The 23427-nt window shown below is 40.7% G+C and overlaps 2 protein-coding genes across 3 annotated transcripts in view; one reads left to right on the top strand and one right to left on the bottom strand.

The window, feature by feature from the left end:
* The window catches only part of ptn (pleiotrophin), a 49476-nt gene extending 35037 nt beyond the window's left edge, over positions 1–14439 (top strand). The window contains exons 4-5 of the mRNA XM_031313381.2: positions 6769–6930; positions 13670–14439. Coding sequence (XP_031169241.1) covers positions 6769–6930; positions 13670–13725 — 218 coding nt within the window. The 3' untranslated portion in view covers positions 13726–14439. The remainder of the gene's footprint in view (positions 1–6768; positions 6931–13669) is intronic.
* Positions 14440–14574: 135 nt separating this feature from the next.
* chrm2a (cholinergic receptor, muscarinic 2a) overlaps positions 14575–23427 on the bottom strand; it is a 77096-nt gene continuing 68243 nt past the window's right edge. For both annotated transcript variants that reach the window (XM_031313380.2, XM_035995970.1), the window contains one exon: positions 14575–23075. In XM_031313380.2, coding sequence (XP_031169240.1) covers positions 21520–23034 — 1515 coding nt within the window. In that variant the 5' untranslated portion in view covers positions 23035–23075 and the 3' untranslated portion in view covers positions 14575–21519. The remainder of the gene's footprint in view (positions 23076–23427) is intronic.

Genomic DNA, 23427 nt, shown 5'->3' with positions numbered 1-23427 from the left:
ATATTAATAATAATAAATATTAAGCATTTGGCCAGTCGGCAACAGCCGGCCTGGTCCCGAGATGGGCCGACCGACCCAATCAGAAGTTACTCAAATTGGGACATTCAGTCAAAATCAAGCACGTCACCTTCAAATGGGATCTCCGTTTGCAGGGTTCAGGCTGTACCGGACACTCTCGGTGATCATGCTGCTCTGGGGGACCGGCTGCAGCAGTGAGAAGCCGCTGCTGACAGGCAGAGAGCCGGAGCTCTGACTGCTGTCCGTCCGTGCGGCCATCTGACGGCATCAGTATTAAATTGAGACCGGTAATGAGTTTCATTACCGGTTAAAAACGTCTCATTGTCGCGTTAAATACTAATCTAATTCGGTGTTTTGGTACAGTTGGTTTTAACACCTGATGCGAAGGGAACAAGCAGCGTCGCTCTGCTCCGTCTTTCTGCTGTGCCCCATTCACGTAGTGTTTAGTTTTACACTACAGGTTAAACTCTGCAATTAATCCGCGGTTCACATGTATGTATGAACTGTGGTGGTCCATTACACTGATAATTTTTTATCAATAGAATATAGAAAACATTAGGCCTACACTTCACAACGTTTTGTATCCATAACATGATTGTGTTATTGTAGAATTTAGCAGTAAAAGCAGTAGCCTCTGTAAGTCAACCCTACATTTTTCAACTGGGGAGCAAAACATGCTCTTTGGGGGGAAAAAGTTACCATAAAGCCCTGTTCATGCTAATTAAACAACTGGACTTTAGGGTCAAGTGTTGTCGTATCGGCCCATGTCCCGGATGTGAAAGCCCCCTTACTGGACTACTGAATATAATAATATTCCATTTTATTTTGTATTTTAAATTGTTACCTGCCACCAGAATTTTATGATTTCCTTGCCATAAATATAGACGTTTTTACCATAAATTGGTGCCTAAAAATGCAGAATACAGGAATATCAGGAAGCAGGAAGTCTTTTACCCTCAAAATTTCCTGGGGGAGACCAGACCCCCCCTGCTTTATGTGTTCCCCCAAAGGCCAATTCTGAGCAAGGAAAAACCCTGAAGTATAATCACAGAGAGCCATAAAAACATTAAAATTGCAGAGTCAGAGAGTTAAAACAGATGAAAAGATGGAGAACCAGACAGACAATATGTACAGTGTCAACAGAGAGAAATACGGACAATCGAACAGACAGACAGTGACAACAAAGAACAACATACTGTAGAGAATGAGAGTAACAGCATACAAACAGCATAAACAGGCAGTATGTGTACATTTGTTATAAACGTGTGCTCTCTAAAAAGTAGTAAGCATTGTTTGCCAGTTACTTACATTAAATGTTTAAAAATCTGTTACATAAGGTACTGCTTATATTATTTCACCATCTGTACACAAATGTAATTAGTCAATGCACGTGTCCATGGGTGGGGCTGCATGGTAATGTGGGCTGGTGTGACTACAGTGCCAGGGCTGAATTTTGGTCCCAGTCCGCCCCTGAGTTACATACCTCTGGCCTTTAAATTGTGGAAAGTTACTTGAGAAAAGAAAATAATAGAAAGGCTGTTGTAGAGGCTGAAACTGAGCCAGTGCCTTTTTTTTGTTTTGGATATTTTTTCAATCAAAAAATGAATACTGTAACATTTGGTGCATAGGCCCCACAAAATGTTTCCGAATTAGTGTATAGACACCCTGCAATTTAACCCTGGCAGCCAAACCTGGATTTAGATGTGGTGCTGCTCAGTAAAAATGTCACAATCAGAATCGCTTTATTAACCAAATGCACAATGTACACAGGAATTTCAATTGGTGATGATACAGCGCAGTGAAAAAGTTAAAATGCAAGTTAAAAAGTCAGAGAGTGGGGCGACCTCTAGTTCACCCAGTAGAGTGTGCGCACCATGTAGGCTGAGGCCTTGGTAGCGGCCCGGGTTCGAATCTGGCGCGCGGCCCTTTGCTGCATGTCGTCCCTCCTCTCTTTCCCCTTTACTGTCTTCAAGCTGTCCTGTCAATTAAAGGCCATAAAAAAAGCACAAAAATAAATAAATAAAAAAATAAATAAATCAGAGAGTGAAATACAGAATTACAAGAATTATATACATTTGAACAAATTGCGCACATTGTCTGTAGGGTGGAAGTGTGAGTGTGTGTGTCTGTGGGGGGGGTTGATACTGTCTGTCATTGATGTAAAAATATTTTGCTAGACTAGTTGGCTAAGTACTTATAGGTAGCATGCATATTGTACTAAGGAAGAACATTAAACCTTGTAAAAAGTGTAAACTTAAAAACTTTATGGGTTTTTCTCTGAGAGTCGTTCCGGATTCCATTTTTTGACTCACAGGAGTATGACAACCACGCAGCAATATTGTCGGGTTGCCAGCAGCATGACCCAAAAAAGGGCAGGTAACGAGGGTACCCAACACTACAGCTAATGGGTTTTTATACAATAGACCATAGAAATACTCGTACAATGAATGCACAAATGAAGGGACACAAAGCCCAAAATGGATAGGAAGTGATGTTGAAAAGTGATAAAAGAAAGGGAATGAATAACAATAACTTTATCTGCAAGGAAATATCTATCTCTTCAAGCCACTTAAGTCTGGGTCTGTTGCAGTGGATGAAAGTTAATGTTTCCATCCTAAAAAATATTGTATTGATCTCAAATCAATCCCCCATTGTGTTTATTATCAGCTTTGACTTTGTAGCAATAACCTTAAAATCCTGAACAAGTATTTTACACTAGATTTGACATTTTTAAAGGCAGGGCGAGATTCTAAATGATCAGATTTTTTCCCCAATGATCCGGAAATATATATAGGACTCTGTTAGGATGTGGAGGTGCTGATGAGTGGGTGTGTTCACAGTTGTACAACCATTGTTTAGCCTACTTGTAAATTACCTTAAAGAGGCATGGGCTGCCTGTCAAATTTCCAGGAGTTGGCAAGGAATCTCTCTCTCTCTCTCTCTCTCTCTCTCTCTCTCTCTCTCTCTCTCTCTCTCTCTCTTAGACAAGTTACGGAGGCGTATGGTTTCAAAGTTGGATGCTCAGGAAGTCCCTGTAGGATTCTTGCAACAATGACCCTGTCACTCCCTCTCTCCACTCTCCGTCCCTCCTCTCTTCACCCCTTCTCTCCCCTCTCCCCTCCTCTGATGAGCACCCAGGGATCTCAGAGGCAGTGACAAGGGGTCCGATGCTTTCATGTGAGAGGAAGCTGACGAATGTATGTCACAGCCTTGAGGGAGCCCGGCTAGAGTGGCAAGAAAATAATGGAGGGAGATATGAGAGACATGGGCTGGACAGTATACACACACGCACGCACGCATGCACGCACGCACGCACACACACACACTTCTTCAAACACATTTCTACAACATACACCAGTCACTGGCTGTAGCCATTTTCTGGAGCAATCTTGCATCCTCTGGGGTTGAGTTTAAAGTGGATCAAATTTAAAGGGATACTTACCGATTAGCATTAAGCTTTGTATCAGTAGAAACCCGGTAGTATTTTCAAATGACCATGCTTTCCTCCCTCATGTCCCCTTGAGAAGAGAGATCTCTGTATTGTGGGTCTGAAAAAAGCTTCTGATATTGCAAAAATCGTCATTTAGCGTCATCGGAGGCATTTTCAACCCAGCCATAGGGGGTAGGACTTGTCACTAGCCGATGTGAGTCGAGTGTCAGCCATCTTACTGACTGTTAGCTACGCTAACAGTCTCTCTCTTTTCAGCAGCAACTTTTACAACAATTATGTGCATTCAAACTACCGCACATGTGTACCACTGGGACGCCTGCGGTGTCGTTCGATGCCGCTAGCCAGGTAAAGGGATATCGAAAGCGGTGTGCGTGAAAGCGGGACGAGGGCAGGAGTTCGACCTAGGTGGAAAGCTAACGCTAGTCGGCCAGCTGTGCCATCCATCTTGCTTTAGGGTGACCAGACGTCCCCGGTTTCCGTGACCTGTCCCCGGCTGGAGCTGTCCCCGGTTTTCACTGTGACTGACAGACCCGAAATTGGAATGAAAGAAAGAAAGAAAACATTGACCAAACGCGCACCCTACACGTGCATGTGCCCATATTTTACGATGCTAAAATGACGTGTTTATTTACGTGGAGGCTGGTGGGTTTAGCGAACGCAATTTCGCGGATTTTTTATGTTTAAAAAAAGGATCTTACTCTTTAACAGAAAGGTCGACCTCCTTAGATATCCTTTCCATAATGTTGTCAGACACTTAGAATATTAATCTTAGTCTGTCAGTGGCAAAATGAGCACTTTTATGAACGTAAATACAAGCTGGACAATTGTCCTATTAACTTACATTGTAGCTTGTTTCACCGCTGCCGACTGCAGCGATCTCGTTTAATACTGGACCAATGTCTAAGGAAAATATTTCCTCAATAGTTTTAATTGTTTAATTGTAAGCAATAAAGCAAAAGCTGTCAGATAAATGTAGTGCAGTAAACATTACAACGTTTCCCTCTGAGGTGTAGTGGAGTACAAGTATGAAGTAGCAGCAGGGGCGATTCTAGGATCAGACCTTTAGGGGGGCTCAGCCCCTAATGAGAATGTGACACAGATATAGTGCATGCAAAAGTGTTAATCTGCGCCATGAAATTACCAACTTCTTCACAACCGCACTCCTGCTCTCCCTCTGACAGATACAACCTCCTCAACCAGAATCTAAGCTTTCCAGTGATATCAGCGCCAGTTGCTGTGACAAATGGTTTGCAAGAAAATTAACATTGAACTTACATGAAATGTTATCATATTTGCATTCTGCATAAATCTCTGCACACCCATTACACTCTGTGAAATATGTCACAAACTCTTCACTCAACACATGCATCGGTACAACAAGCGGTTCCCGGGGAATCCGGTTTTGAAATTGCAACAACATTTCTACATGGTCTTCAACTATAGGCACAAATTATAATGTATCCTCATGTAAACTATTTATATCAGCACAGACATTTTTGTAAATTGCTTAGCCAGTGTATCCCACCATAATGGTTATTATATTGCCAGATTCCAGACAATCCCACTTACTTATATATATTCCACTTACAAATATGAATATAAATTTCTACTGGTATGCTTCCTAGTGACATTAATGCAAAAATATGAAGAAGAAACTATTCCACCTGTGTGTGCATGGTTAAAATTCTGAAGTGCAAATTAGTTCAGCCTACAGCACAAATATTTCCATCCATAGATAATAATCAAGTCTAACCTCTGAATTTCTTTTCAAAGTGCACCAGATTGATGCATTTAAATGTTAAAATAGACAACATTTTCTTACAGGGGAGCATGCCCATGAACCCCCCTAGGGGGCCCTGGGGCAGTGTCCCCGTTTTAAGTTTACAAAGATAAAAACATTACCTGTTTGGGAGTATTTACGCTTCTGAGCTGAAAATGTCCCCGGATTTTGTCTCAGAAATCTGGTCACCTTATCCTGCTTGCAAGTGTCCGCTCATTAGACAACAAACTGGACTACGTCCAACTTCAATGAAACTCCCAATGGGAGTTCAGAGACTGTTGTGTTTTTGTTTTTGTGGAAACATGGCTGAGCAACAGTGTAATGGTCTCCGTTATCCAGCTACCAGGCCTGCTAGCTTTCTGAGCAGATAGAGATGCTGCTCTGTCGGGTAAGACTCGTGGAGGTGGGCTATGTTAACACGGACATGGACTGGTGCAGAAATGGAGTGCCAACTACTGCTAACTGCTGGTGGAGTTTGTGACTGTTAAATGCCGACCATTCTACATTCCACGCAAATTCACGGCTGTGTTTATACTCGTTGTTTACAGCCCATTGAAGCGCTAATGCTACCAATGCGTTAGCTGAACTTTACAGAGCCTATAATGTGTGTGCCTATAATGTGTGTGCACTAAATGTAGTTTTGTATGTTGTTTTTATATAATGTTGTTTTTATATATTTTAAATGTGTAACACCTCTTGAGCCACAGTGAAACGTTTCATGTATATGATTGAAATGACAATAAAACACACTTGAGTTGACCTGACTGCCTGTCTATGCTATGTGTCTATGTCTGTAAGCGGTAGGCGTGGCTTGGGAGTGGACTCGTAGGGAAGCGAAGCAAGTGCATTCTGGGAGTTGTTGTCTTTCATCCACATGAGCCAAAAATACATTTTCTGGCTTTTCTCGGTCTAGAAGGCACCAACTTCTAAAAAAAAAAATCACATTTGTACTACATAAATGACCCAGTTTAATACATATTCATCTTTCCAGCGGTGAAATATCCCTTTAATGTCAAATGAAAGCACATATGTGAAATTTATTTGAGGTGCTGCTGAAAGGACTTTCACTTCTCTGCTGCCAAGATTGTATCTGTCCATTGTTTCCAGGATGAACAGGAGCCAGGCAGTTTTTGATTGCATTCATCTGTTAGCGGGTTTCATTATATAGGAAATATAGGATCAAAACTGTGCAGCACCATCTATTCCTGTTAGGAAAAAAGCTATAAGCATCTTTTATTTGGAGCGTCTCGTGGCTTGGGTCTGTGGATCTTGGACAGTTTCTATTGATAGGAAGGAGATAATAACCAAATAAATTAAAAGCATTCATCAAACCCATTAAAAGTGTATGACTCACAACTCCTTAGACTCAAGGGGGTTGATTCACTGACTGATTGTAAAAAATATAGATGCTACATTTAGTCATTTTTTCAGGTTTTCTGCTTGATCTCTTATCCTCCTCAGAGCCACTTCACGAAACAAAAGCATCTAATGAAGTGTCTGATTTCTTTGTGTGCTATAGGGGAATGCAAGTATGACTTCCAGGCTTGGGGGGAGTGCGATCTGGCGACGGGCAAAAAGAACAGGACGGGCGTGCTGAAGCGAGCGCTCATGGATGCGACCTGTGCCGCCACTGTCACAGCCACCAAGCCCTGTGGGAAAACCCCCAAGACTAAGCTGCAAGGTAAGCCGAGTGGAATAAATCACCACTAGATAAGATATAACTCTCCCTGGACATGCTGTCAGCAACAGAGGGGTGCACTGAATTCCTGTTGACGAATCACCGTGTGGTATAGGTTCTCTGTACTCTAACAAAAAAGTATGATATTTTACTGTTCAGTTTCAGCAGTATAAACAAATAATTCAGGATGACAACTTGATTCATTCAATAATTTATAGTATGCCAACTGACTCCTTTTTAGTGCAGAGTACCTTTTCTTCCAAACACACTGGCATAATTAAATTTATTGAAGAAATCAATGCACTGTACCTCCCTGAAATATCTGTATTTTCAAAAAAACTACCCCTTACCCAAGACAAAGCAAAGGCTCTAACAAGACTTGTTCATGGGCTTTGTACTGTAATGTAAGCTAGAGAGTTGTTGAAACACACCATCCTTAAACCCTTGATGCAACAAAGTCGCTTATTTGAACTAGTTTGAAAGCTGGAAATATTATCTTTTATTTAAAGAAATCACATGTCATTAGGTCAGTTTGAATGAAAAGAAAAGACCCATGCAAAAACAAACTAATGGTTTAAGAGAAGAATTGCTCCAATACTTTCTTGCACTGTTGAGTCATTGTAAACAGTTACAGGGAATGTTAGATTAGTTGGTTTGTTTAATTAAGTATAGCTGAAGGGATGTTTACCACTTGGGTGTCTCTGTTTATTCAGCTGAACTACTCATCTTCCCCCTGACAAGCTTGTACATCTTGTGCTGTTTTTGGATGTTCTGTGTGTTTTAGCGATGCACGAACACAAAATCAAAAAAACAAAATCTGGAGTCATCAATTATGATAAGAAATTAGCATCAGTATGTGCATCATCAAGGTGCATTTGAGAGTGGATTTATTCTATCCTCTTTGTAATAATTACTGTGTAAGTTCAGCAGATATTTAGCTTGTCTCCTGGCACATCTCAGATTGATTGCATCTTTGTTAAATCCCACAAACCCTTGCAAATTATTTTAATCTCAGGCGATGCCAGCTGTGATTCACAGCATTAGAGGTGAATAGGTTAACTCACTATTCAGCTGTAATTACATGCTTTTAGCTTTCTTTCGTCATTTTAAAGAAACTGAAGTCACTACTTCCCACATTCTACGGGAAATGGGCAGTTATGAAAACCCGAGCTGACATAAGATTTGAGCTACTGGGAGAATATAGTTAATAACCACCTGAATGCATGTAGAATATATTACATTCTGCTTGGTGTAAAATTGGTGATAAGAATGCACACGATTCATTCCAAGTGAGTCGATGCCCTTTGTTGATTCTGTAAACAAGGATGTAACTGACCCACTGTGACTGTCCCATTGTCCAAACAGGATTATAATGAGTGCAGAATTGCTGCCAATGGTCATAAACTGCGCCCTTATCATGCTCAGCAGATGACATGTGTACACACAAAGGTTTGCACATGGAGTTTGCTTAACCTTACTGTCACTTCATCAAACAGCCAGTCAAATTACAATGATAAGACATATGGGAGCTCTCCTGAGACGTTTTATTTTTATTTTTTACTACAGGATGTCTGACTGCAGCTGCAGTGCTGCCAACTGTAACACATCTGTCTGCTTGACTGTTTGTCTTAAGATGTTATGCCAAACTCTAGTTGACTTTCAAAGGAGGAATCTGTTAAATCTTTTACTCGGTAGCACATCATTAATGCATTGTGACAGGAAGTTTCTTGAGAAGCTGTACTGTACTCGCTAGCTGCGACTCTACCATGCTTTCCAGCAAATATATATAATACAGGATTCTGCTTTTAAAAAAATATGTATGTATGTATTTATAGTAGGTCTATAGTAGGTGTCTTCCGAAGAATAACAGCATCAGTCATTTCAGCAAATGCCCAATAATAATGTATGTTTAGGTTAAAGACCTCCACCAGAAGCCATAATAATCAGTCTTGTCAGTTGGGAGCAAAGGGCAGTTAAAAACAATGTTTCTTTGGAGGCCATGTTGTTCAATACACAATCCATTTTCTTGATTTTTGCTGTCCAGAGTTGTGGGGGATGGAACCTATCCCAAAATGCAATGGGTGAGAGTGAGGGGCTATAGGCAGGCCTCCAATATATCAGTGCCCATCACTCACATTCAATCAGTCACATGGACTGTGCAACTGTGGACACGCAATCTCCATTCAGTCCTATTTTGTATGCCATTCTGGTATCTTAAGTGTTATATTGTGAATATAAGAACCTTATTCCAAACTGATGAATTGCATCATGTTTCATTTTGCTGGAATATCAATGTAGATCAAGAACTTTTCATGTTAAAAATGTAGGCTAAATAAAAATGTATATATTCACATAGTGGATGTATGTGTGTGTGTGTATGCGTATGCAAGTGGAAAGGTGTTTGGTTTGCAGCCATGTGTGCAGCGCTGCATACCTGTGCGCATCAGTTCTAATGAAGGCCAGATGCGTGGATGCGGAGTGACAGTCTAAGAGGTGTGAGAGCTGAGGGCAACAGAGAAGCAGAGCGAGGATGACAGTGGCCGAGATAAAGGGAAGCAGTTGGGAAGAGAGACTGCGTGATGTGAGGTGTGATTTACCACGTCTGCCAGTTGGAAGATAAGCCCTGGGAAGCAAAGGGGTTGCTGGGAAAAAGAAAGAGGGACTGCTGTGCACAATGAGGTGTGTACAGGAAGGGGAATTGTGTATGCTTTTTTGTGTCAGGGGATGGCATAGATACAGTCTACAGCAGCACGATCAGGGAGCTTATGGAAAAAATAAACAGAATTGTTTGACTTAGGAGTGACTAAGATGGAGAGAGGAGAGGCTATCTAACCCCCGGCCAAATCTACAATTCTGAACAGCCACCTTGGGTTGGGAGATAGGTTTCCCCTGACTGCAGCATGTTGCTGTGATGGAGGCAGCATCTGTCTGCAGTATGTTGCTGTGATGGAGGTAGCATCTGTCATTTGCAGATTCTGGAGGAGACAATGCTAAGAGCCGCATTGGGAGCGATCTGAGATTCAGAGTTGCGTGTCTTTGCTGTCGAGCCCAGGTGAAACAAAGACCCTGCGGAGCAAAAGAGGGAACAAAGAGTGACAGAAATTAAACATCATGAATGCCTGTAGAAACCTCAAGGTCCCCCCCTTCTTTTTCAGCAGAACAAGAGTGAGCAGGGTGTTTTTGGCGTGGATGCCAGACTTGGTTTCAGGTAAAACAAAAGGCTTTGTAGAAATAAATCTGGCGTCTCTGAAATAGTTTGGAGCAATTTTGTTTGGGTCATTCTTTCTGGACAAACAGGTGGTGTTCTGTGTAAGATAATGTAATCCAGAGCCACACAGAGTATTACTGTTGCACTCACCCCACAGTTTCTGCAGTTACGGCTCTATGCCCTTGTAGGTCAGAAATATGAGGTTAAGAAAAGACGATTTAAAGTTTTTAGTCTGGCCAGCCAAACTTTACAGGCAGATTTTTCTGACAGATCATCAGATGATGACCTCCTTGAAGTTGTCCAAAGGCTGATACTGTATAACACTCAGATCTTATGGCAACGTGCAAGGAAAATACAGTACTTTCTTTCATTTGAACTAATTGATTGCATCATAAATTAATCTATAGTTAAAATGAACTTGTCCCCCGTGAAGAGTTTATTTGTGAAAACAGGTAAAACCCATTTTTAAAATGAACAAACCAACACTAGCCAATTTGATCTGTTTTTGCAAATGAACCCTTCAAGTAGACAAACGACAAGAAATGAGGTTGGAGCAGAACCAGGGATTTGTTAATCAGCATGGTCAGTGAATTAACCCCTAGGTCACCAAAAAGAGTGTGCCATCAAAATGTGTCATTTACCAGGCATACTCTTTTTATATATGGTGAAATGCAGTGGTGGAAGAAATATTTAGATATTTACTCAGGTAAAATAAATACTCCATTACAACTTAAAATCTTCTATTAAAATCATAGCTAGGTAAAAACACGTAAGTATTAAAGATAGATTTATCAAAGATAAAAGTACTTATGTGTCAATGGCCCCTATAAATAGGTTATTAATGCATCCGTGTGGTGTGCAGCATTTTTGTGTATCATTTTTATAATGTGATTTAATGTTTTGTATGTAAAATCTTAATCTGCAAAGTTCCTATAGGTGTCAAATAAATTCAGTGGTGATGTTACTTCCCTCTAAAACAAGGGCGTGATTTTGGGTTCAACATTGGGCGGGTTGAGATTTCCACTTTTGAGCAATATTGAAATTTTGAACGTCAAACACTTCATTTTCTGCATTCTGCTGAATTTGTGCCTTTTCTGCATGCATTTATGGGGCAAATGTCTTTATTTACGTAAAGGAAATTATAATAGGTTTTTGGGGTGGGTTGCACTGGCCAGGGTTGTAACCCTGTAAATTATGCCTATACTGTAATGTTGTGAAGTAGAAGTATAAAGTAGCATATAATTGTAATTATACAAGTACCTCACAATTGTACTTGAGTAAATGTACTTGGCTACATTCTGACATTCAACAAATGTCAAAAATTCAGATTCTGCTCTCTACTCAGTTTTGGCAAAATATGTTGTCACCGTGTTTTGGCTCAGGGCAGATTTGAGCCGGAGAAGGCAGCAACGGCCTGATTCTGAGTCTGTGTCAGAGGCAGAGAGGAGAGCGAGCAGTGCCATGTAATGTGCAAATGCAGCAGAAAGTTCTCCAGCCTGGTATGAATTCCCATCTCACATATGGAGAAAGATAATACAAAGTGAGATAGAATCCTTTTCTTCCATCTCTCTCCCCGGGGAGCAGAATATTCTGACAAAAACAACAGGGGAAGAGAAGAAAAATATAGTAGAGAAAACATTCAAACAAATAAAAACAAGCAAAGAAATGGGACGGAAGAGCAATTTCCGGATTTGCATGGGTGAGCGCACTTTGCACGTCAAAATCTTATTGCCAACGGAAGTTTGCAACCGAGGTGACAAGAACAGATTTCTAAGTCGATTTCCTCATAGTGCACGTTCAGAATGTTAAAAAAGGTTGAAACTCAATTGAAATCTCATTGACTAAGCATACCTTGTTGCTGTTCAGAACTGCTTTCCTGCATTTCATTAGAGGAGTTGTGAAGGTGTCCTTTCACAATAATCCATTTCATACAAATTAATTAATTCAGGATTTATGTATTGACAGTGTTTTCATATCACACTGTACCTCTTTTTAAATTCACCAATATGCTTTTTTCATACATTACTTGTACTGGATTTGTCAGGCATTTGTATGAAATCAATGCTTTTTAAAATCTCTGAAATGGGAGCATTATGAAAATGTGGCGATTTTTTTATTTGGCATTTAACACGCCTTTCATTTATGTAAAGCTGGTCGAGTTGTGATTGTGAACCTAGACAAAAGTGATGTCGGAGGATCTAAATTTAGTGTTAAGTATAGCAGTAGAAATTTGCTTTGGATTAGGTCTAAATAAAAGGGTTGCTGATTATGTAGGCTGACATCTCTGTTCAACCAATACATTCTCACTCCCAACTTGTCAAAATACAGCAGTTTGGTCACGACCCCTTGGCGTCACTTTTTAACACACTGGGTATGCCTTCGGTATCATTTTGCAAAATTCAGTTACGGGACATAAGTAAGTCAGTGCTGACTTTTGGGTTCACACAGGACACAAATATTGGTCTTCACAGCGCCGCGGCCGAAGCCCAGTCTCATACAGACGCTAAAGGGTGCCTTGTGTGTTGGTATCAGAATCTGAGAGCCACTGAGCTAGCTGCCGTATTTGACGAGTTGAGAGTAAGAACAGGTCGGTTCAACATGTCGTAAATGAAAAAGCTTGGTGCCAAGTATTTAAGAAATACAAACTTATTACAATATATTTTGAAAAAAAAGAAAATGAAATACACTGAAAGGTACAAGACACATACTTTTATTGACTAGTTTTCATAATAGGACGTTTTCCACAGACTTGTCCACAGGTGTTACTAATAACAATGATGCCTTCGTTCTATTTAAGTGTCCCAGTAAAACATGGGGGTTTAGAGGTTACAGATGTAGAAAGGAAGTTAAAAGACAGAGCAACTGAGTCAGAGCACTTTCTTAATAAAGTCAGGACCCTGAAATGGAATTCAACCATCATTGATTTTTAATATTTCTCTACAAAATAATCTTTAATTTTATTTTTTATATGCAAACTCTATCTGCACAAACACAGGCATATGTATAAAGAATAAAAAAAGACACAAAGTTCAACTGAGAGACAGATGCATACATACAAGCAGATACACACAAACAGCCCAGCAGATTGACAGTCCAGTCGAAACAGCTAGCCAGGAGCTACAGTAGCTTAGCCAAACCGCTGCAGATTGTGCTCTCTTCCTGTTCACCAGAGCGGAGAGGCCGCAAAGCAGACAGGAAAGACATGGACTGTGGCTTTTGCCATGCCTGCCAGATACCAATCCACTGTTGCGGGAAGTTGATAAAGTATCTTTTCATGGGGCATACACCAAGCCTAAAATCAATCCCCAGGAGAGAGTGGGAGGAGGGATTGCATGCAGTGTCACAGCACTAAACCTGCACTCTGGGAAAAAAAAAAAACTGATTAAAACTCACACGGTTGATTATTACAATCTGAAGCGGAGCATATGCCCTCTTCATGGAGACAATGGGATTTGTTTATTTGCAGAAACCCCACCTCTGGCAAAGAAAGTAAACACTGTGAGTTTCAACTATTTGTCTTTTCACTTATTGTAGATGCGAAGAAGCAAAAGAAGGAAGGCAAGAAGCGAGAGCGCGCCCAAATGGACTGATGAGGTTGTTTGTCCCTGGGAGGAAGGAAGAAGAGGGTGCAAAGACGTCCACTGCCCTATTTCAACATGGTTCCTCTTTGTATATCCTGTAGGTTGACAGTAGGAGCCTATAGAGCTTTGACAAAACCAGTGGAAACATGACTTTTAGTGAAAACATGTTTTACTTTTTCTTCTTTCTAGCACCTGATAAGAAACAACTTGTATGTTGCGATAGGAGATATAATACTCAGTGGTAGGGACAAATAATGAATACAAAAAGAAATTTGTTTACTAGTGTTCTTACCTAATGATGTTATTTCTAGGATTATTTTCTTACTGACAAATTGGATAGCATTTGTTTTACAGTTGCATAGCCTAACTCTAATTTGGAAAACTCTTTGGTCCATGCCTCGACTTAATGAAGCAGTTGGCTAAAAGTGAAGCTCTAAACATCTTCACTTAATTAATTTGAGCAAACAAAAAGATTTGCATTTGCAATTTTTCGAAGTGTCTCAAGTTAATGGTAATGCTTTACCCCATTACTTTCTGCTATATGATATTTTTCTTTTATTTCCAGTAAGAATAAACCTAGATCTGTCCGGAGGCTGCATGAAATAGCATCTGTAGTGTGAAAACTACTACTGTTTTTAGTGTGTTTTCCTCCTGCTGCTCTGTTGTACCTCAATTTATACCCACTGATTTTTACCATCCAGCTGTTTGCTGTAAAAAAAAAAACTCACTATTGTAGTCGTCAGTTGGAGTTAACATTCCCTATGTTTCCAAAAATAAAAAATAAAAAAGGTAGACATATGTGTCTCTTTCACCCTGTGTATCATCACACATTGAAAAACTCAAAAATAAAATGTGAAACACATTTCATATACAGTATTTTATTTGAATTTCATTCTGAGAGAATATGGCACAAGGTAACCACTTAATGCAGTTCATCTTACAATGTCATAGGGGACCAGTGATAATAACACTCAGGTTCATTGTTCAGAACAAATAATCAATCAAGAATGCATCAAAAAGGAAATCAATACCATTGTTACTGTACAGGAAGTATCATAGTGGGGGAGGGGGGGGGGGAATAAATGAGGGATTCTTTCGGGGAGGAAACATTCAGATAGTAGCTATTAAAGACGTGTATGTACATTTCAAATGTACCACATCCAAATTACATATAATTTATCATATAGATATATACAATGCAAACAATAGATTGTACAATTTATTTTTCCTATTGCAAGAGAAGCCACAAGCCACAGTGAGTGAATACACAATGGACATCTACATACATAAGCAAATGAAAAATGAACATTTGTATGTACATTTAACACTTGCAGCAGGCTACAGATTTTTTTTTCTTCTTTTTTTTTTTGTTTGTTTGCTGATTTTGTTTTAAATCCACGTTAACTGTGACCCTTGAAGTTCAGATAGGGTCAAATAGCTCAACCCTCAACCCACTGGTTGCTCCACACACAAAAAAAGAACTTTTCCCCAGGATGTTAAAATTGCGAAAGTTATAAAGTGTGTCCAGTAAGATAGCAGACGACAGCTTCTTCACAAGGTGTGAGGCCTAATACATTTACAGGTGAAATCAAAATGAAGCCCTTGCTTCTGGGCCTTTGGGTCACTGGAAACTAGTTTTAGCTTTTTCCTCCTCCAGGTTTCCAGGTTCGCCCTTTTTTTTCTCCCCTTTCTCCTTTCTGGCTGCAAAAGTTACTCTTGATATCCCCTTTAATGCTGCTCCGAAGTTGAAAGGTTTGGTTCGGTTGCTCATTTTGCAAAGCAGGAATCCATTTCTTAGCAAATCATGCCCCCAGAAATGCACATACCTTCTACTCTTATAATCATATTCTCTTTGAAACACTTCCATAACCCATAATATTCATCTTTATAGATCTTAAATAACATTTTAAATTTCAAACCAAAAGAAAACCTCTCTGGCTGTACACTGATCATATTTTAATTTGTACTTTGTACAATAATAAAAAGAAACAGATTCACTAAATGTCATCGAAAATGTACAATATGATGTATTTATACATATTCCAGGACTATGCAAAGCTGTGTCTATGTGAGTCTTTTGGAAGCCTGTTGCTATTGAAAGATTGAAAAAATGGAAAATCAACCAAAAAAGCCCACTGTGCCTCCAGGATAGTATTGAAATATGTCACAGCTGTACAGTTTTTGATAAATTATTTCAAAAGGCATTGAGATGATGATTTTAGATTGTTCAGTCCAAGCTTCCGTTGCCTCTGCAATCAGACAGTGGCTGTGTTAAGATGGAAATCATAGTAATGGGAGCTCAGAGCTGAGAAACACAATATCTGTAACCAAAAAGTTAAAAATGCTTAACATGCTCTTTAATATGCACAATGTAGCACCATCTACTTTCAGCACAGAAACACTAAAGATACAACAGTGATTTTAGGATAAAAGAGCAATTTGTTTATGTTACTCTGGATAAGGCACTTTAAATTGCTCCGTACAATCTGGCGATATATATATATTTTCCGTCTCTGATAAAATTCTCCCAGCATGCACAAGCTGCTGCGTTTTCACTTCTGCAAGGCTGCACAAGATTGGTGAGATTAATCTCAGCAACGGCCGCCAAGAGTGAAGCCAGAGAAAACTTAAATTTGAAGTAATCTCTGATAAACTTTACATGTCATGTGTACTCCGTAAAAGGAGTTTAGCCCTTTGACATAAGCCGTATGAAGAGGAGCCCAGCTAGCTCTGACGGCACATTATGATCTGTTGATTACAATGGAGACAATGTTTATTCTAGTCATATTAGACAGATGGGCATCAGAATGTATGTTCTGTACGTGAGCATATATGCATAAGAATGGACTCCTAAAATATGAAGGTTATGATCATAACAATAAAGCAAGAGGTGGTGGATTCTGTTTGCACAACATGAGAATGAGATGCAATAAAAGCGCAGGAGGGACGGTAAACAGCACCATATCACATTGTGTTTACACCAGGCGGCAGCTTTCGTCTGGGACACTGAAATTCCTGCAACAAAACCCTTGGCTGACCTGCCCAGAACGGCTGTGACTTCTCCAAACATGGTCCACATGCTAGCTTTGGATTTTGTCACTGACAAAGCCCCTCCTCTGTCCTCCCCCCTTGTAGCCATGACTACAAAGGCGAGCTTATCTGTTTCATATGAACAAAGTGTACACCTTGGGGGCTATCAGCCGCCTTTCTCCCTCACATGCACGACAGCCTCTCTCTTTCGCTGTCAACAAACAACCCTTTCTCGTTCTATAATAAGCCCACATCATCCACCTCCCCCCTGACAACGCCTGATACAAGAACATCTTTTTTTTCTCATCTGTCCAACAACAGTAGCAGGGGGGGTGAAGCGGTTTATGAGAACTTTGCTCCTGATGTTTAAAGTGCATGCCGTGGAGATAACAGCACTAAGCACTTTTTTAGATGCATCCCCCCCTTCTCCTTGCTCCAGGAGGTGATAAACTGCCATCACCTTCCATCAAACACCTAAGCAGCTGCTCAAACTGGGACCCCTGGACCACCGCTTGAGCTGTGAGCCACTTACTCTCCTGCTGGTATCACTCAAACGACAGCTTAGGAAAGATTAATCAGATATTCTGGAAGGCTCTCTACCCACTACTGAGATGTGTGACGGATGTCAGACAGACATGGCTCTACTTATCACCGTGACGGATGGTTGGATGTCGAACTTGGATGGATGCCTCAGTTCTGGCTGAAACTGCTCGCAGAGACAAACATGGACCATTCAATGTACATTATGTGCAGCAGTGGTGGAAAGAAAATGTACTCAAATACTACCAATGTATAGGTAGCCAACTTGTACTGAAAAATGTGTGTGGACCAATCAGAATTAGGAAATATTGAATCAAAATCTGTTGTCTATTGGTGGATTGTTTGTTTATGTTGCCAGGCCACTATCAATCAAATCTGATCAAACCATATCCACATAGACATAATGAAACAAACAGATTAGCTGAGTTTTCAACAAGTCCTCATACCTACACGACACAATAGGTTGCCAATGACTCCCAAAATTACATATTTGACCTTGTATTCACGGCCGCATGATGGCCGTTTTAAACACGTGACCGTAACTTGGAACGTGGTGGCAGTTTTAATCACGTGACTGTTCTATTTAACGCAACAGCCACCATTTTTAACACATAGTTAATGTTGTGAAACAGAACTAGTTACATTACGTTTAGAAAACATCAGGTATTGGCTTAAAATGAGTCATGTAAAACTAAAATGAGGACTTCACTACGTCACGGACTTAGGTCTGTAAAAGTTGGTAAATTTAAAAAAGTGACTGTTGACTTCTGGTTTCACTCGGGATGCAAACTCCAGTCTCCTGAGTGAAAGTCCTGTTTTTGATTGACACAGCCACCACACCAACCTTTGTCCTTACGGAGTTTGGCACTCTTATACTTTATATATATATATAGTATATATTATACTTTGTCACCTTACTTCCTTGTTTGTTCTCGCGATAATTATTACAGCCATGAGATGTCGCCGCCTAACAAACGTAAGTATGGGTCATTATAAGCTGCTTCCACAACCAACCTATACAGTCGTTTTCTGGGTGAGTCTGGAGCTTTTAAAAGTCAAACAGGGTGCGCCTTTTAGTAAAATTTTGAATGCAGGACTTTTATTTTTATATTGTGATATTGCAACTTTAATTTGAGTGATGAAGATAGAAGATCTAGATACTTCTTCCACCACTGATGTACAGCCACATGCTGGAGATGCATCCAGAGTTTATGGAGGCCTAGTATTTTACCGTAGCATTTACCATGTTGCTGTAGGTTGCCAGCCACGAAAAGGAAATGTCAGTGTGCTAGCCTAATGCAAAATTGTGATTAATTTCTGTGACTGCAACTAGAAAATTTAAATGCATGTGCAGGGATGTTTATCCTGCACTGGCTCTGCAAATGGAGCTTTACAGTGGAACATAGCAGGAAGGAAGGCTAGAATGAGTGCAGGAGAAAGATAATTAATAATATAGCAAGCTATAGTTAAGCTGTATAACAGTATATACATATATGTGATATTTACATTACATTCATGACCTCATATATGAGGTAGAGACTATAACAGGATGAGGACTGAGTGGAGCACTAAGTGGGGCATAGGCGTGTAGCATGCAAGCACAAGCTGAGCGTGTAATGGGCAATCTTTAATCTCAAATGTAGGTGTTCCACATCGTCCCATAATCTGATCAGCCTCATGGTGAGTTTTCATTATAGGATCAGTCCCAGATCTCGGTTTGAGTAGACAGCCTTGAGGAGCTATTTGGTGCAGGCGTAAATCTTTGCAAAGCCCCCCTACCAGCCACTGTGGCAACCTCCTAATGGCAAATGCTCCTGAATATTCATCACTCCAACTTGTGAGCATACATTAATGTAACTGAGAATGGGCTAATAGGTTGAAATGATGGATGACATGCATGAATACATGGAACATGACTTACAGGAAATTGATATTTTGTCATTTGTTTTCCAATTGAAATAAGACACAACTATTCATTATTTCCAATCTCAGAATAAAATGATTTACATAGACTGAATTAACTCGCTTGTTAATTTTCTAAAAAAGAAAAAGGAGATGGGTTACAAAACAGGTACAGTAAAGACGTGGAAATAGCCCTTATTTAAATCACAAGGTTGTGACCCGTGATCAGAAGTAAACTCCACTCTTGGAGCAAACACACATCAGCATGTATACCCACACCCACTTCAGAGCTCTCACACACACACACACACACACACACACACACACACACACACCTTCACAATCATCATCAGTACAGTGAGTACAGTACACGCTGTGACATCAATCTACTAAGCAGCAGAATCGTATGATGTCTCCCACTCATCTACACACACCAAAGAAACACGCACCACCAAAGCCTTCCCAAAGACAGTAATAAACCACAGCTCTGAGCTCCAGCCACCTGTTTCACATACAGAGCAGGACGGTTCCTCGCAGTGACAGTAAATATAGGCATCTTGATAACCACCATAAAATAAACCATCTTGTCAGCAGCTGGAAAAGCTGACGTGATTTGATTCGGTATGATCGGCTGGCAAATCAAAGAGTGCAACTGAACAATCTCATGCCACATTTGTTTTCTCTATTTAGTCATAACACGTGTTGTTTGTTGTTCTTATAGCTATTTGATTATTGTCTATGATGATACAAGGCAGGCTATACTCAGTGAGTTTTCTTTTATACAAATTAAAAATGTGAAAACAAGTTGTGGTTCTACGGGCGAAACGTGAGGGACTATTTCTTAGCTGGGTGAAGTGATTTCCTAACGATGACAACAGAAGTTCAGATTTTTGCTCCCTGCCAAAAAATAAATAGTCCCACACATAAACCTTATAAAACCACAACCTGTCATTTTGCACTTCGGTTATTTTACACACAAAACAGACAAGATATGACACTGGTTAATTGGTGAGCTTTAGAGATGCTGATGGACTGATTTGTTTTAAAATTTTGTACAAAGCTAGGCTAGCAGTTCCCCACTGCTTCCAACTCTAACTAACTCTTGGGAAGACAGATAATTAGTGTCTTTCCCAAATTGTTGAACTGTTCCTTCAATTCGAATGGGGGTTATTTCTCTAGTAGGATCCAAATTACTAGTTTTCTCTACTGGATAAATACATCTCTATTTTATGGCACATAATGGGTCAACATCTTGTAAAGAAAAAGAACATTTTCTCACTTGTGAGATAGACTATCTCTTTATTAAAAAGGTCTGTGTAGCCAGGATATTGTTTATGGAGAGACATGCTGCTGTTGGATTTTTTTAAATGTCATTTTCAAGGCTGTGAGCACAAACACATTTGCATTCATTTATTAAGGTGAAGGCAGAACTTTTGAGACATATTTGGTCAAATAAAAGCAACCTTACCACCTGCATGAATAAAATGCCACCAGTAGAGGCAAGTGAGAATTTTTTTGGTAATTGTACAGCTTCAATATATTTATATATCTATTATGTATTGATGGCAACTCATTCCCAAAGGGGCTCATTGGTAGATGGGATAGCTTCCAGTCCTGATGTGACCACGTTAGAGGCAATCTACGCAAGCTGCCCCACTTTATTCTACATGTTGCTGGTTGGAAGTGCCATGATGAGGATCACATACAGACAGAAAGAAGGCAGGCAGAGGGTCACACATGGGCGTACACACATACTCCGAGCTAGCACACCCACATAAATATTGAGTATGCACTGATATGTACAGTTATCTACAGGTATCTCCACTGAACTTTAAACTTCTTGGGTTTGTAAATTCAGTCAGCCCTATTTTCCCATTTAAAGTCTTGTATTTTCGTACAGCGCAGATCTTCCTCCACTCTTTATCTTTTCTCATTTTCTATCGGCTCAGTGTCACTCCCAAGTGTTCCCTGTTTTACACACCCTCTTTTTTTTTAGCTTACAACTCGGAGTCAAACTGAATTTTTCACAACCTTACTAATCTATGCTGCTTCTGCACGACACATCTCAACGCAACTGGCATCAGTTGAACTTGTGTAAAGTGCTACAACCGGTTATTGAGAGAGAAATTAAAAAACAAAAAGATAAAACAGTGGAAAGTAATTTCAAATGTACTCTTGCAGTCTTTGACATGCACACACACACACACACACACACACACGCACGCACGCACACACACACACACACACACACACACACACACACACACACACACACACACACACACACACACACACCTTATACTTCAACTCTTCCTCCTAAGTGGCCCATATTTATCTGGCTGACCTGATATTTTTATATTGGCAGAGAAGAAGATGTTTGAATGTCTTTTTAAATGTGACATTGCACAGAGCGTAGCAGGCCGGGTTGATGGTGCTGTTGATGTAGCACAGCCAGTAACCAATAGTCCACACTGTGTTGGGAATACAGCTGGAGCAGAAGGTGTTAATAAGCACCATCACATTATAAGGAGTCCAGGTGGCAACAAAAGCTACCAGGATGGCCATTATGGTGCGGGTAACTTTTTTCTCCCGTGAAGGTGGCATTTTCTTCTTCTTGTTGGGAGGCTGCTTTGTCATCTTCACAATCTTCCGCGTCACGTGATTCTGCCGCTCTGAGGCTGGGACGATCTCAACGGTAGCGTTGGATGGCGTGTAGCAGTCACCCTTGGGCGATTTAGTCTTGATCTTGATGCAGGTCAGCTTGGAGCCCCCTGCCTTGGCTCGCTGACGTGGGAGTGGCTGGGTTGTCTCGGCACTGGAGTTAGCGGCGGATGGTGCCGCCTCCTCATCCTTCTGAATCGACGCAGGCACACTGCCAGATGTTGAATCATTGGAGCTCTCCTTCTCCTCTCCAGGAGTGCAGTTCTCCTTTGCCACGTCGTCACCTTCGGCTTCTCCCTCAGCAGAGGTCGAGGAAGGTCCCTTGCCATTTTGCAGTTTTCCATCATGCTGGTCATGCTGGTTAGCTCCATCAGCATTCTGGCTCTGGGAACGAGCTGTGTCCTCCCCTGGAACGTTGTTATTGTTGGGTTTTGGTGTGTTTATCCTTCTCTGGCCAGGCGACAGGGGCTCTGGATTGGCTCCTGACGGCTTGCGGTTATCCTTCTTCACACGGCTCTTGCTCGCTCTGGAGATCTGCCAGTAGAGCTGAATCATAATGATGACAGGCAGGTAAAAGGCGGCAATGGCAGTGCCAAAAGTGACTGCAGCATTAGAGAAGAACTGGATGTAGCACTCCTTCTCAGGCACTGTCCGCCCACCAACAATGAACTGCCAGAAGAGAATGGCTGGTGCCCAGAGGACGAAAGACAGGACCCATGCTGCTGCAATCATCATTCCCGCCATCTTGGTGGTCCTTTTGACAGGGTAGCTGAGGGGCTTGGTGACACAGAAATATCTGTCAAAGCTTATGATGAGAAGATTCATGACAGATGCATTGCTGACAACATAGTCCAAAGCTAACCACAAGTCACACACCACCGGGCCCAGGGGCCAGTACCCCATTACTATGTAGACTGTGTACAAGTTCATAGAGCAAAGTCCAATAATTAGGTCAGCACATGCGAGGCTAAATAAAAAATAGTTGTTGACGGTCTGTAAGTTCCTATTAACTTTGATGGAAAGCATGACCAGGATATTTCCAATAACTGTAACCAAACTGAGGGAACCGGCCACCAACACGATGAACACCACCTCCACAGTCTTGTAGGCGCTTTTACTCTCTTCCACAACTTCTGTGTCATTGCCTTCAGAGGCATTCCAGTACGTGAAATTGAATACATCCATGGCATTTGGTCTTTTGTTGCCACCTCCTACTCAGATGGAACCTACAAAAGAGGACAAAAGAGAAGAGAAGATTTGTAATGAGGCACAAAAGTCTGACTGTCAGATTCAGCGTTTTAGTCATCTGAAGACTTTTAATTGGCATATATAATAGGGTCATGGCTAAAACATAATTATAAAATGCATACATAATTATCACAAGAAGTAATCACTCGTTCATTGAACTACTGACTTTATGTATAGGTTTGTTTTCCAAATACAGTTTGGAACCAAGTTAAACCTGCAATACTAGACCAACCAGGATAGCAAAATAAAACAAGCACTGGCAACACATTTAGAAATGCATGTGATGTATGAACAATACTCTTGCCTTTTTATTTTTCCATGCAAAGTGCC

The sequence above is a fragment of the Sander lucioperca genome, chromosome 20 (assembly GCF_008315115.2).
Source record: "Sander lucioperca isolate FBNREF2018 chromosome 20, SLUC_FBN_1.2, whole genome shotgun sequence".
Classification (NCBI taxonomy): Eukaryota; Metazoa; Chordata; class Actinopteri; order Perciformes; family Percidae; genus Sander; species Sander lucioperca.
This window is presented reverse-complemented; position numbering and strand designations above follow the sequence as displayed.